Genomic DNA, 15193 nt, shown 5'->3' with positions numbered 1-15193 from the left:
ACCCCTGGCTGGCCCCCACTCAATTTGCAGAGAGGCCCTGAGTCACAGATGGCCCCTCGCTGGTGAGCAGGAAGTGAGCCCCCTTTTTCCTCTTTCCTGGAAAATAACAAACAGCGTTTCTCACTCCCTGACAGAGGCAAGGATGTGCAGGAGAGAAAGGACTTCTGAGGGATTCGCTGGGACATGTTCAGAGGTGGGTTTATTACTTTCAGCTGAAACGGAGGCGACGTGTTATTGTCTGTGACTCCGCATCTGTTCGTCTGCACATCAAAATGGACATGCCGTGTGGCTATTAGCGATGGCTTTGGAGATATTGGAATGTCTTTGGAAATTACTATCAATAAAAAACAAACTGGCGATGGAGAAGTTACTATTTTTCCCCCAGTAAACTTACTGACATTTTATTCCATTATGGATGTTGTCCAAGGTATAATGAAATGCTCGGTGATTGATGGAGCCTCCACAGCTTCCGCAGCTTCAGGAGCCCCTTTCAGGAGGATGGCGGGCTGCCCGGCCGCAAAGAGATGCTGGCTTTGTCTGCAGCCCACAGCTGTCCCCAGTGCTGGACCTCAGCTACTCCCCACCTGGGAGGCTGGTCTGGCTATGAACGGCCCACGGAGTCCCCTTTACCCCTTCTCATGAGGGTCTCCAGTCAGGTGACCCCACAGCCCTCCCAGCCTTGGTTTCCATATTCTGCAGGGACAGCAAATTCTTCCTTTAAATCCTGAGGGGTGGGTATTTAATATACTTAACAAGCTACCGACTGCTCAGAAATGCCCATGTTCAGCACTGGAGCAGGACCCTGGATGCCCCCGCAGCACCAGGTGTTGACCGTTTACTTGCCAGGTAATGTACCTTCTACTGGCTGCCTTCCCTCCCCTGTCTCACTTCCCATTCCCCGACCAGTGTTTCCTGGAATCAAATATGCTAGGTGTATTTGAATCCTTGTTTCAGGAGTTGCTAAGAGAATGGCCTTCGGTAACTGATTTAACGTCTCCGTGCCTCATCTGTAAAATTGAGATCTGATACTAATAACGTCTACCTCACAGGTGTACTGCAAATAAAATAAAAAAAAAATTTTTTTTTAGGTTAGCCATTTTTCCTAATAATAATAAAAAAATTTTTTTTTTAAACCATTTATTGATATGCCAAATGATACACTAGGTCCTCTATCCCAGTGGTTCTCAAACCTAAGCGTGCATCAGGATCACCCAGATGGAGAGAGTGTTCACCTGAAGTGTGCATCAGAGTCACCTGGAGGGCACGTTAACCCTAAGCCTGCATCTGAGTCACCTGGCAAGCAAGCATGCTAACGCACAGATTGCTGAGCACCACCCCCAGCCTTCGTGACTCTGTAAGTCTGGGGAGAAAGACAGACTTTGCACTGTGACAATTTCCCAGGTGATGCTGCTGCTGCTGGCCTGAGAGCCAGTATTCTCTACTACCCCATTTAATTCTCACAATAATCTTGGGGTGAGGATGTGAATCTCCATTTCAGAGGGACCCAGGGAAGTTAAGTGCATGTCTAAGGTCACACGACAAGCTGGTGGCTGAGCTAGGACTCCAGCCAAGGTCTGTCTGAACCCGGAGGCTGAGCTCTAGGTGACCTGCTGGCACATCTTCCTGAATTCCTGCTGTGAGTGAACAAAACCCGCAAAGAACTTCACATGGCAGGTCCTCCAGGCCTCCTCGGAACAGGAGGGAAAGAGCGACTGGAAGGACACGGGCCTGCAGTGCCTACTTCTCAGGCTGCCACCAGGGCCGGAGAGAGGGGACACCATGCCTGTGACCCCCAGCAGGGCTCCTGGGGGCAGCTCCCCAATACACAAAGGGAATCAGGGCTGAGCACCTACCTCGGCTGTGAGCGGCGGGCCTGGGGGCTTCAGGTCCCAGGGCGGCCGGCCCCTGGGTGTCACCCATGAAGTGGTGGAACCGGCGCCGCCGCAGCTGACGCAGCTCTGAGTTGCGACTCCGGAGCCAGCGGGGGCCGGGCCGGGGCCGGGCCAGGGGGCTCCGCAGCACATCCATGTCGAGCAGCAGCTCCGGGCTGACGTGGGCGTCGTGCAGGGCTCTGCTGTCCAGCAGACCCACACCCAATGCCATGGCGGCCACAGGCAAGGCCTGCAGGGGGCTGGGTGCCCGGGGGCCTTGCGGGAGGGCCACTCGGGCCCGCTGCAGCAGCAGCAGGCTTCCGGTCATCAAGTAGGCAGCCGTGAGGAAGAAGAGCAGGAACTGTGTTCGGCGGAGAAACTTCTGGAGTCGGAAGAAAGGTTTTGCCATTACCCTGGGCAGCAGGGCTCCCAGCTGGAGCCCAGGGACGGCTCCTAGCGCCCGGGTGGCTGGCAGGCCGGGACCCCTGGAGGCGTCATCCCTGCATCCTGGCTCCTGGCACCAGCGTGTGCTCTCTTCCCCGTTTTCAAGAGGTGTTTAAAGGGCACCATTACTTTTCTCCACTGGCCGCTGGGCCCCGTAGCAGCACCTTCTGCCCAAGTGTCATGGCCATTGCCATCCGTGAGCTCCACCAGTCCTGATCTCCTGGCCCAGACGTCTGGAAAGGTGGAGAGAGGGCACTTAGATTCAATAGGAGGGCCCACTGCCCCAAATGCTGCAGGGTCAGGCCCCCCTTCATCCCTGTGCTCGAGGAACCCATGTTGCAGGAACACTGGACCAAGAGCTAGGTTCAAATCCCCGGCTGTGTGACATTAGGCAAGTTGCTTAACCTTGCAGGCCCTCAGCTTCCTCCCCTGTAAAATGGTTATAACACTCTTCCCCTTACACTGTAGTCAACATCCAGTAATGATAACCAGTTGCCATGGAGTTGATACTGACTCGTGGGTAACCCCATGTGTGTCAGTGTAGAACTGCGCCCCATAGGGTTCTCAATGGCTGATTTTTCAGAAGTAGATTGCCAGGCCTTTCTTCCAAGGCACTTGAGTAGACTAGAAGCCCCAGCCTGTCAGTTAACATCCGAGCATATTAACCAGCTCCACCACCCAGGGACCGCCAAATAATGGCAGCATTAATAAGGTGGAAGAGGTGGAGAAGGAATGGCAGCTTTTTACCCAGCCCTTACTCCGTGCCAGGTACTGAGCTAAGCCTCATTATACATTAGCTCGTTTTATCCTCACACCAATCCAACAAGGGGAATGATATAACATCCCCATTTTACAGACAAGAAAGCTGTGGTAAAGGAGGTGAAGTAACTTTCCCACAGTCACACAGCCGGGAAACAAGAGGAGCCAAAGTTTGCGTGTGTATTCAGAACCCACACTTTCAACTACTGCAGGGCCCAGTCTATACACAGGCATCACCATAGTGAGTGCGCCTAGACCCGGGTTCGACTTCCGACCAACGCACCTCACACACAGCTACCGCTTGCCTGTCAGTGGAGCCCTGTGTGTTGGCGTGGTGCTCAACCAGTTTCAGCAGCGTTCCCAGACCAAGATGGACTAGGAAGAGAGCCTAGCGATCTACTCCTGAATATCAGCCACCGAAAACCCAATGGGTCACAACGGTCTGATGTGGAACTGATCACAAAGACGGTGCAGGACTGGGAAGTGTTTCACTCCGTTCAGCGTGGTGTCACCACGAGTTGTGGGCTGACTCGATGGCAGCTAACGACAATGAAGCCAGGACATGAGTATGCAGCAGGTGTTCAATACATGTGCGTGCAAGGACTGCCGGGGGTGCACTGGGACTTCGAGTTATGTTTTGAAAGAGCTTCTGTGGAGGCTGGTCAGCTTTAACCTTGGTCTTTAACTTCGAGGGGGAGGGAGAAAGTTTGCAGGGCCTTCCTGGGCCTCCTGAATGCAACAGGCCAGTGACAAAGGAACAGGGAAGTGTCAGGCCACGCACCTGCACACAGAGGCTGGGGCCCCTGATGAGAAGGGCCCCTCCACTGCCTGAGCCACTCTCACCCTGGGTGTCAGTTCCTATCAGCGCCTCACTGAAGCGTGCTGTCAGGGTTGGCAGAGGGTCCTGCAGCTGCCTCGAGCCAGGCTGCTGTGCAAGGAAGGCCCTTAGCACAAGGGCAGGCTTGTCCCAGAAAGAAGGGCTCGTCGGAGCGTGACTAAGCTGCTGCCTGTAACTAACGTGGCCTAGGACCCCTGCCAGGCCCTGCAGCTGCTCAATGGCTTCTCTGTGCACCGGGAACACCCGGCTGGGTGTGAGAGGAAACACAATGTTTGGGCTCTTGTGGCCTGGCATCGCAGGCCCTTTAAGACCCACAGGGGCTCAGGCCATTGTGACCCTTTCAAATAAATGCTGAGGCCCCCAGGTTCTGAAACCTCCACGGAGGGGATAGGCCTGGATGCTGGTCAGCTGTTCCTTTAGGCTGGGGGTGGGGGTGGCTGGCTGGGAAATCAGGAAATGAAAGGGGAACTAAACTGAGTCAAGAAGCCACCACAGAGCAGGTCTCCCGAGCTTCTATTTTTCTAAGTTGGTGTGTGCCAGGCCCACCCCAGCCATCCTGGTCAGATTTGTAAAACCACAGAGAAAATCCCAAGAAATCCGGCCTGATCCCCTGCCTCCAGCCTTGGCCCCTCCAATCACTCCTCCATGAGGCTGCCAGGGTGATCCTCCAAACATGCAATGCTGATCATGGCACTCTCCTGCTTAAAACCCTTCTCAATAGTTCCCTGCGGTTTTAGGATAAGCTCCAGGATCCTTAACACAACACACAGGCCTCCGTCTTGAGCCAGCCCAGCCAGCCTCACCTTTTGCCAAGCCCCTTCCCTTGGCCACCCATCTCTCTCTCTCTCTCACTCTCTCTCTCACTCTTTCACACACACACACACACACACACACACACACACACACACACACACACACACGTTCCAGCAGAGCCCCCTGTAACCACAGCACACCTGCCTCGGTGCCTTTGTACATGCTGTCTATTATGTCTTTTCCTCTCTTTGACTAGCAAATCCCTGGAAATCTCAGCCCAGCCAGGGTCACCTCCTCCAAGAAGCTTTCCCTGACTACCATTCACTCACTGGTTTACATCCTTCTATCTTCCCACAGCCCATGCTGATGCTTATCCCAGCACTCTCTATCCTGGGACAATTCTGTCTTTACTTGTCAATCACCCCTGCTGGTCTGTAAGCAACTAAGGCATTGGACCAAATCCTATTCATTTTTGAAGCTCCAGACCCCAGCATGAGACTGGGAGCAGGGTAGATGCTCAATGATTTTTTTTTTAATTTTTATTGTGCTTTAAGTGAGAGTTCACAAGTCAAGTCAGTCTCTCATACAAAAATTTATATATACCTTGCTATATACTCCTAATTGCTCTCCCCCAAACAAACAGCACACTCCTTCCCTCCACTCTCTCTTTTCGTGTCCATTCAGCCAGCTCCAGGCCCCTTCTGCCCACTCATCTCCCCTCCAGACAGGAGACGCCAACATGGTCTCACGTGTCTACTTGATCCCAGAAGCTCGTTCTTCACCAGTATCATTTTCTATCCCATAGTCCAGTCCATTCCCTGTATGGAGAGTTGGCTTTGGGAATGGTTCCTGTCTTGGGCTAATAGAACGTCTGGGGACCATGACCACTGGTGTCCTTCTAGTCTCAGTTAGACCATTAAGTCTGGTCTTTTTATGAGAATTTGGGGTCTGCATCCCACTGCTCTCCTGCTCCTTCAGGGGCTCTCTGTTGTGTTCCCTGTCAGGGCAGTCATCGGTTGTAGCCAGGCACCATCTAGTTCTTCTGGTCTCAGGCTGACATAGTCTCTGGTTTATGTGGCCCTTTCTGTCTCTTGGGCTCATAATTGCCTTGTGTCTTTGGTGTTCTTCATTCTCCTTTGCTCCATGTGGGTTGAAACCAATTGATGCATCTTAGATGGCCGCTTGCTAGCGTTTAAGACCCCAGATGCCACTCTCCAAAGTGGGATGCAGAATGTTTTCTTAATAGATCTTATTATGCCAATTGACTTAGATGTCCGCAGAAACCATGGTCCCCAAACCCCTGCTCTACTACACTGGCCTTCGAAGCATTCAGTTTATTCAAGAAACTTCTTTGCATTTGGTTTAGTCCAGTTGCACTGACCTCTCCCGTATTGTGCGTTGTCTTTCCCTTCACCTAAAATAGTCCTTATCTACTCTCTAATTAGTGAATACCCTTCTCCCTCCCTCTCTCTCTTCCCCCTCGCATAACCATCAAAGAATATTTTCTTCTCTGTTTAAACTATTTCTCGAGTTCTTATAATAGTGGTCTTATACAGTATTTGTCCTTTGACACTCAGTGATTTCTGTTTCTAAGTTCTAAAAATGAATGGGAGGGTTGGATGAAGTAATGGGCGAATCCTGATACCAGAAACTCGCTTCTATGGGGTCTGTGGGCAGTGAAACCTCAAACTCCATTCATTCAGAGCTGACACAGCTCATTGGAAACATGGAAACACAGGCCCTCTGAGCTGTCCCACGACACAACTTAACAGAGCTGAGGGCTTTCGGACATGTGGATGTTAATAAAGAGTGCCTGAGCTTTCTACGTTACTCTTTCTAGGCTGAGATTCTAAGAAGAGGGATTTCCAGGGCTGTTCACAAAGGGGTTCTGGTTAGGAGGATTGGAGTCTGTCAGTGAAAAATCCCATAAAACTAAAAAGGGGAGGGTGGGACTCCTGCTGAGAAAAGACCACTTTCGGTGAGCTGGAGCAGAAAGGTGGGAAATGGATCAAGCTGAGAGTTTTGAAGGCAGGGTGCAGTGTGAATTTCATATACTATATTTCATACACAAGGTTCGGGAACACGATACGAGTAGTAGGGATGGAATGGGTGGGTGGGAAGAGTTGTCAAGGTTAATTCATTAGGATTCAATCAATCACACCCGGGTTCCCAAAGAGCCTCCAGATGTCCTTCCCAGAGGGGCCTCCCCGGGCCTGTGGAGGCAGGCAGTGGGCTTGGAGGCAGGGGGATTGCCACTTTGAGGCCAGTGTTCCACACCTCTATAAAGCAGGCTGCTACTCCAGGCTTTTCAAATAGCAAAGCTGATTCCCAGCCCTGACAAGAGGATACCCCCGTGTGCTTGGGGGTCTGCATGCCCATAACATTAGGAACGAGCTGCCCTGGCCCCTGCCCTGGGCTTCCCCCAAGCTTCACCATGAATATCACATTCACACCAATCACCCCTCACCCTCTGCCATGGCCACCTCTCCTCTAGTTTGGGAGCCCCTCCAGGGAACAGGTGACACCTTATTTATCTTCATGTCCCCAGATCCACCAGGGCAGCTATTGTAAATGCTGTTGAGCAACTGAGCCTGAATGAGGCCTAGGTGGGCCGGGAGGCCATGAAGCATCTGTACAGACTCACCTGCAAGCCACCAGGTGAGTCACACAGCAGAACTGCCAACACTGGGGCGGGGGCATCTAGCTGCTGTCTGGCTGCACAGGGACTGGGAGGCCAGCAGCTGTGCTCATTGCACCCCAAAGCCAGAAGGGCCTCCATTCAAGGAGACCTACGTTGGGCAAACCATTGCACGGGGCTGAGCCTCAGTTTCCTCATCTGCTCAATGGAACTAAATCGCATGGCTGCAGGGAACAAATTCAGGAGGAAAACCTCTCCATTACCTGCAGATTGTGGCATGCACTGATTATGGATGGAAACGAGACAAACAAGGAAAAGCTAGAGGAAGGCTGTTAGCAGCTACGCCACTGGTGAGATCAGTCTCAAGGGGAGCCCTCCCCTCCCTCTTAGGCCCCCACTCCCTGGGGTGGACCCAGTATTCCATTCTTACTTGAACCTGATCCCATGCTAAGGCTGCTGATAGCAACTGCTTTATTTTTCATTGCCACCATTTATTAAGCATTTGCGGCACTAATAAGTGGCTGAATCTGGGCTGTGCACTTTGCATGCATCATCTCATTGACTCCATACAACCTCCCAAGGCAGATGCCCTTCCTGTCCCTACTTAAGAGCTGGGAACTCTGGGGTTTGGCCAGCACTCACCCCTGGGCCACCCGATTCCACCCTGGCGCTAAACTCCCTGCCTCTCTCTTCACGCCAGCCCTGGCTTCACAGGCGGCAAGATTTATTCTTGAAAGGAGTTTAGCACGCCTCCGTCAGCACCTTCCTGAAAACATGCCAGGCCTGAGCTCCCGGTAATGCTGCCGCACAGGGCGTCCCTGGAGCCAAACCTTCCAGCCACTGCCATGTGGGTAAGTGCTGGCCTCCTGGGGCAGGCGGGAGGGGGCCTCAGAGCCCTCCCTCCTCTGGAAGTCTGGATAATTTCCTCCCAAGGCTCCTATCCCAGTGGCACCTCCCACCTTGCAGCCTTTTGAAGTGTTTAGCTGGTGAGCTCTACCCCTGCCTGAGGCTGGGGCCTTGTGGGAGAGGGGGAACCAGGGCTGAATACCCAGCCTTAGGTTGGACAAGGGTGGACCCCCACTGTCCTGCCCAGTAGCCTCCCTCCATAAAGTCACCCAAGAGAAGGGTAGGGCCTAGGAAGGGGGACCCTGAGTTGCCTCTTAGGAATGAGAGGAGAACAATAGGCTAAAGGGGCTTCTGGGAGGCAGCAGGAAGGGAGGCAGGAGCCCAAGGCAGGCAGGGACTCAGAAATGCTGAGTCTTTGTTTCTTTGCCATCTGGGCCCCAGGAGGCTGGAGGCAGCCAGAAGGGAGCTAGGCTGGGCAGGTGGCACCTACCCCTCAGCAGGCAGGGGTCTCAGGCAGCCCCTGGGCCTGGCGGCTGGAAAGCAGAGCATGAGAGCTGGCCAAGGCCTGACCAGTGTCCTTGGGTTCAGTCACATGACTCTACCTCCCTGAAGTCTCCTGGCCAGGGAGGACGGGCAGTGGCAGCTGAGGTGCGAATGACTCCAGATGCCCCAGAAACGTCTAGGCCGACATGGCCAATGCAGAGAAGGCTCTGAGTCTGTCTCAGGACTCAGAGGTGAGTGCTCCCGGCAGGGCGAGAGTCCTGAAAACAAAGGGACAGCCCAGCATGCTGCTCTCCGGGCTAGAAGGAGGTGGCACTCGTGGTCCCAGCAGCACAGCCAGGGGGCTCTCAACCTCAGGACCTTAGTGAAGCCACACAAGGGAGCCTCCAGCTGGCTTGGGGCTCTGGATTACCCTCCCCTGGCTTTCCCATCCCTTTACCCATCCCCCATACCCTCCCTCAGGTTCAGAACCTGTCATCTGGGTCCCACCCCCCTCTCCAGGAGCTGTGCTCTTCCAGCAGCCTAAGAAAGAGAGCTTTCTAACACCAAGAACTGATAATACTGCAGCCAGCAATGGCTCCCCAGGGCTGCGACAAACAAGTTCAAGCTCCTTAGGCTGACATTCAATGGCCCTCCATGGTCCAGTTCCCAGAGATCTCTCCAGCCCCACCTTCTCAACATTCCTTCAAGAGCTCTGCGTCCCAACCTGATGGTCCCTAGCCAGGTTGAGATACTTCACGCCCTTCTCGCATGCTCTCCTGCCAGCAGGGATGTCTGTGCCCCATATCATAGATCTGAAATGTTTCTTGGCCATCGTGGCTCAGATCCAATAGCCACCTCTTCCATGAAGCCTTCCTGATTGCTGGAGTTCTGCTGCCCGCCCCCCAGCGCCGGGATGACGAGGCTGCACGCTGCCGTGAATCCTTCCTGAGTGATCTGTTCTGCCTTGAGTCAGGGCTGTCTACTAATGAACAGGTCTACTCCTCCCAGACTGCAAGCCCCTCTCAGACAAAGACTGTCAGGGCCTCTGCCCACTTCCAGGGACCCAAGGCAGGCCCTCAGAAAATCTGTGCCCACAGGCCACCCTCCAATGCTCAGGGCCATGCTGCCCTAATTCTGGACCCCCACACCTCTGGGTCTTGGAGGCTGAGAAAGGGAACACGGGGCCCACTAAACATACATGTGCTGGATGCCAGGGTACGAACACGGGCTGGGGATTAGGAATAGGATGGGATCCCTGCCTTTAAGGAGGCAAATCTCTTGAACTTCTGAACTTCAGAGAAAAAGTCCCCCCAAAAAAACATTGCTAAAAAGGTATAAAACATAATACAAGGTCAAAACTCCATTCGATGCAAAGGAAAAGCCAACAAAACAAAAATCTCCAGCAAACATACTGCTAAGTTCATAGATAATTTTTACATATCACGTTAGAGATCGCAAGCTACTTTTACGAACTATTAAGTGTGCTGAATGAATAAATGGAACAAATGAATGAGTGATTGTCCCAGAAGCCTGTAAAATCAAAATTGTTATCATCCCCATTATATAGAAACTGAGATACAGAGGCCAATTAACTTGACCAAAGGTGAACAGCTATTGCTGGACCGCAGTGAAGCTTTCTGACTCCAAGTCTGTGGTCTCATCTGCCATATCACGTGGGCTTCATTTGTTCAGCACCAGGGATCAAGCTCCTTCCATGTGCCAGGCACCGAGCTATGGGCTGGGGCTGCAAAGAAAGACAGGACCCCACCATGTGGGCTGGCAGTTTTGGTTGGTCTGGAGCCCACACCACTGTTCAAACAGCCAATTACAACCTCTTCTGGGCAATCTCTGGGCTACATCGGCTACAGAACCCTATTCTGTTCACTTGTTTGCCACGTTTCTCCCACCTGGTGGTAAACCCTTGAGAGTTGTCTATCTCAGGGTCTGGCCTGGGAGGTGTTCAAATCACACTGAGTGACGTGGATAAACCCAGGCAAGTGGGTGAAGAACCCCACCAAAGCCAGACTTGTCCTTTTCTGGCTCTATGTCCACAGTGCCTGCAGCCACTGGGATGCGGCACAAGATGTCTGGTTATCCTGTCCTTGTAACCCTGGCGGCTTTCCAAGCAGCTACCCTCTGTGAGGGAGCCCGCATCCCCTGGGTTTCCAGCAGCAAGGGAAGGGAAGCAGAGTGGAGGGAAGGGGCCTTCACAGCTTCCAAAAGGTGTACCGTATTTTGTAGCTTATGAAATGAATCCAGTCCATTCTGCCACCCACACCCATAAGCAGTAAGCATAGACAGGGTTCCTCTCCCAAATGTGTCCCCCAAAAGTGGTGCACTTGTTCATTTTTAAGGTAGTAAGTCAATATGGTGACTATAAAGCCATGACGAGAAGACATTACAGGAAACGCTGCAAAAACAAGACCGGGAGGCCAGGGAGAAGGTAGTCGAAGGCCATGCCTTTTAGAAACCAGTCTGCTCACTCATCAACCGACTGGGCAGGGCCCCTTGAGTCCAGCCAGGCCTCAGATGGTAGGACCCAGCTCTGCCACTGCCGTTGGGCTCGATGACCACTCATATCTATGGATAAAGACCCTAAAGGTTGAAAAACAGAAGGGCCTTCAAGTCTTTGGCCTTGACTTTATTGTGGCTCCAGGAGGAGAGTCAGGGAATCTGGTCCACCAAAGCTGAACCGGGTCTGAGCCATGCAGGCGAACAAGCTGAGTGTCGACAAGGATAAATGCCCCTTTCCAGAGGCCCTTCTCAAGTACAATTCGATCCAGCCTGGAGTTTCTGGACTTGGACCACCTGGTTGCCTCTCAGGCTGACCCCGTCGGGGTCAACTCTGTCCCTCATGCTCAGACTGAACTTACTGGACTGCAGGTTCAGGCTTGAGCAGTAGACCAACTGGTGGCACAGAAAAGCCACTTCTGCTTGGTTAGGTGGAGTCTGTAGGTGGTGAAAAGAGTTAACGTGCTTGGCTGCTAACAAGAAAACTAGAGGTTCGAGTCTACCCCACGGTGCCTCCGAGGAAAGGCCTGATGATCTAATTCTGAAAACTCAGCCACTGAAAACCCTATGGAGCACGGTTCTACTCTAAAACACATGGAGTCACCATGAGTTGGGGTTGACTTGACAGTACCTGATTTGGTTTTGGTTAGGCAGACAGCAGGCGATGGGGAAGGAAGTGGGGGTCTGGCTTTTGCCTAATCCAGGCTTCTCTTCCCTTCCAGCCAGACAGACTGACGGCAGGCACAGAACAGCAGCCCACAGGGCTCCAACGTGAACTGAAAAGAGGAAGCCCCTCACTCCAAAATAAAGCATTTTTTTCAAGAGGAGCATGAGATGAGGGCCAAGAGGGCTTCTCCTGGGGAAGACGAGCCTGCCAGGCTCAGCCTATCAGCCAGCCACCTGCCAAGCTTCCTTCAGCAGCCATGCAAACCTGCCTTTGGTCGAGCTGAACAAATCCAATCACAGATCAAAGGGGCCACCCTTCCTCAACCACCACGGGAACGCAGGTTTCCAGTGGCCCCATGAGGCACCTTCTCCAACTTCTGAGGGTCACGCTAAGTGAGAGGGGGACATGCTTACACCTCATTCTTCCCTAACCCCAGGAAACTTCCCTCTTGCCTTCTCTCCAGCACTTGCAGCCATCAGATGGGGGCTGCTGGCAACAGGCAGACAAACCTGTTTGTTGTTTCCTCTAACTATTCAACTTCCCACCAGCCCTAACTCCCTGGGCCTGATAACACCTGCAATTGAGGGGAGAAAAGAAAAGGTCCCCATCCCTTGATCCTAGCCCGGGGGGCCCAATATGGGATAACGCGAGGGTCTCCATCAACTGAAGCATGCTAGCCCAGCAACAAAAGGCATCATGCCATCTGCTCTGGTTAGAAAAGTACAGTGGAGTTATAAAGAGTCTGTCCATCCCGGGACCAGGGGGGACCAGGCGAGTGCCGGCAGCAGCCGGGTCCCAAGGGAGGGCTATGGGTGCTGCAACCCTTACATTCAGCTTCCCCCAACACCCATCAGAAGGGACAGGAATCCCCCGCCCCACGTCCCCATGTCCCCAGGGCGAGCAGGCACACAGATGCTCAGAAAAATAAACGAGCAGCGAGGCTATCCAGAGGTAGGGACCCAGCTAGGGACGCTTCTGACTATCCGGTGGTGAGTCTCTGTCCACAGCTAGGAAGATGCAAAACTCCAGCTCGGGGTGTATTTTCCGAACAAAATGCATCCTTTTCGCTTTTGCTTCTGTATCTGTCCAAGTTCACCAAAAGCCAAGAGAAAACCCTCGGCTGACCGGAAACCTCGCTGGGGAGCGGAACGAGAGGAGCTGCTTCTTGGTATTTTCTCCTCTTAGGGAGGAGGCAGTGCGCACCCCAAATCCTGCTCTAGCCCCCTCCCCGGGCCCAGGTCCGCGGCTCCCTCTGGGGCTGCAGACCTCGTATCGTCCCCACCCCCCGGGAAACGACGGTCTCCCCGGACTCCAGGAGGGGTGAGCGGCTTTGGAAACTGCCCTGCGCGCCCCCGCCCCAGCCGGGTCATTACGAAGCGCTCCCACACGCTCACGTACACCCGCACCCCCTGACCCGCGAAGCTGCCCCGGCGCCCCGGAAACGCGCCCCCCGCCAGCCAGCCCAGCAGCCGGAGCAGGTGCAGCCCCGCCGCGCTCCCCACCGCGTCTCCAGAAACTTGTGTGCCCGCGGCCGGGGAAAGCCTGCGCTCAGCCGGCGCGGGGGGCCCGGTTTGGGCGACCCGGACACAGGACTCACCCCGCTATCCCGGCCGGCGGAGCTCTGGCACAGGCGGCGGCGCGCCCGCTTCCCCGGGGCCAGAGCCCGCAGCCCCGCAGTGCCCGGAGCCGCTGCGCCCCCGGCGCCCGCACGCCCCCGGGTCGCCGGCGGCGCGTGGACCCGGGCTGCCTGGGCGCGGGTGCCGCTGCCTGGCTCCTCGGGCTGCGGGCGGGCGTCGGGGCTGAGCGCGGCGGCGGAGCGAGCGGGCGCCGAGCGGGGCGGCGGCGGCGGCGGGCGCGGGGCGGAGGGCGCCGAGCGGGGCGGCGGGCGGGCGGGCGAGCGGGCGCCCGGCTCTGCACATGCTCACTCGCGCGGCGGAGGGACAGCGGCCGGCCGCCGCCGGGTCCTAGAGGAGTCGCTGCGCGCGGCCGGCCGCGGCTGGTGGGGAGGGGTCGCGGCGTCGGTGGTTAGACCCACGTACTGACCCGGGCCGGAAGACGCGCACACGGGGCACTGCCACAGGGGGTACTGCCTCCCGGAGGCCCTGATCCCTTCTCTCTCGGATACTCACAGGCACAGCCTCACTCTAATGCACGCTCCAAGGCGAATGCATTGGCACTCACACACCAACACACGCGCACACACACACAAACACGCTGAACACCGCCACACAGGAGCGCGCCGCCACCCTCACTCATATGCAGTCACACAGCGACAGACACACACCGTCTGACACAAATACACACTGAATCACTGCTGCAAAGACAGACACACTGACACCCACGCGCTCATGCACTCACTCACCCACACACACACACACACACTCGCACACACACACACACACACGAGGGGCTCTGCCCCACTCAGAAACAACTGAGACAGGCACACACACACTGCCCCACAGTTTGTGTCACTCCGGTCCAAACCCACAAAGTCAGACCTACGCTGGATCCCTGTTGCGTGGAGAGTTTTAACACTGACACGCACATTCCATGCACACACACACTGCCACACTTGCTCACAAACAAGGACATACGGGAACACACTCACAGTGTCTGGCACTGTCACACACGGAATCGCCACCCCGCAGACAAACGCACTGGCACTCCGCTGCCTACACACACAGGGTTACCACTCACTACACTGCCACCAACTTCCTACGTTGCCCCACACTGACCCAAGCATCCACACTTACACAGGGTGACAGACCCACACCTTGACACTGTTGCCCACAAAAGCAGCATCACACTGAAGTCCACTGACACACGCTTGTATAAAGACACACACTGAGTTGGCCAGGTGCTGATACAAACACACAGGTATACAATCACACTGTTATACACAATCCGCCTCTTTAAGGGCTGGATCCAACCTTGAGGATGTCCCTCAAGTCCTGCCCTTGCTCCCCAGAAGCCCCCAAATCATGGCATCCACCCCTGCCCTGCCAGATGCACTGGTGGCCCCTGTCCTCACCAGGGGCTGGCTGCTAAGATGCTCCGGAGACTGGGGACTAGGAGAGGCAGCAGGAGCAGGTGGTGTGGCTCTAACCCTGTCTTCCTGAAAGAGAGTTGCATGCCTCTGACTCCCGCTAGGGGCAGAGCTGATTGGCAAAGGCTCAGAGAACCAGTTTTCAACAGGTGCAGGGTAGGCAGGAAGAGGATTAGCCTGGGAACTGGCTGGAGCACCACTTTATGTAGGTCAGTCAGGTGGCATCCAGAGGGGAAAGGGACTTGCTTGCATTGGCACAGAGAGCCCGCACCCTCAGAATGAAGGTCAAGGGCTCCAGAGCCCTGGGAGAGCAAGGCGGGCACCAGGAGTGAGAGAT

At 54.8% G+C, this 15193-nt stretch overlaps 1 protein-coding gene across 4 annotated transcripts in view; it reads right to left on the bottom strand.

The window, feature by feature from the left end:
• Nucleotides 1–14926, bottom strand: part of WSCD1 (WSC domain containing 1) — a 56639-nt gene extending 41713 nt beyond the window's left edge. The window contains exons 1-2 of one of the 4 annotated variants that reach the window (XM_049859996.1): nt 14842–14926; nt 1854–2548 (exon numbers count right to left, since the gene is read on the bottom strand). In XM_049859996.1, the coding sequence (XP_049715953.1) occupies nt 1854–2280 (427 nt within the window). In that variant the 5' untranslated portion in view covers nt 2281–2548; nt 14842–14926. Of the gene's footprint in view, nt 1–1853; nt 2549–13407; nt 13581–13853; nt 13976–14841 lie in introns of those variants that run through there. The other 3 variants (XM_049859998.1, XM_049859997.1, XM_049859995.1) reach the window with 3 other exon arrangements.
• Nucleotides 14927–15193: the final 267 nt, after the last annotated feature.

Source organism: Elephas maximus, chromosome 19, assembly GCF_024166365.1.
Source record: "Elephas maximus indicus isolate mEleMax1 chromosome 19, mEleMax1 primary haplotype, whole genome shotgun sequence".
Taxonomy (NCBI): Eukaryota; Metazoa; Chordata; class Mammalia; order Proboscidea; family Elephantidae; genus Elephas; species Elephas maximus.
The sequence above is the reverse complement of the archived record's forward strand: the minus strand, read 5'-3'. Positions and strand labels throughout refer to the sequence as shown.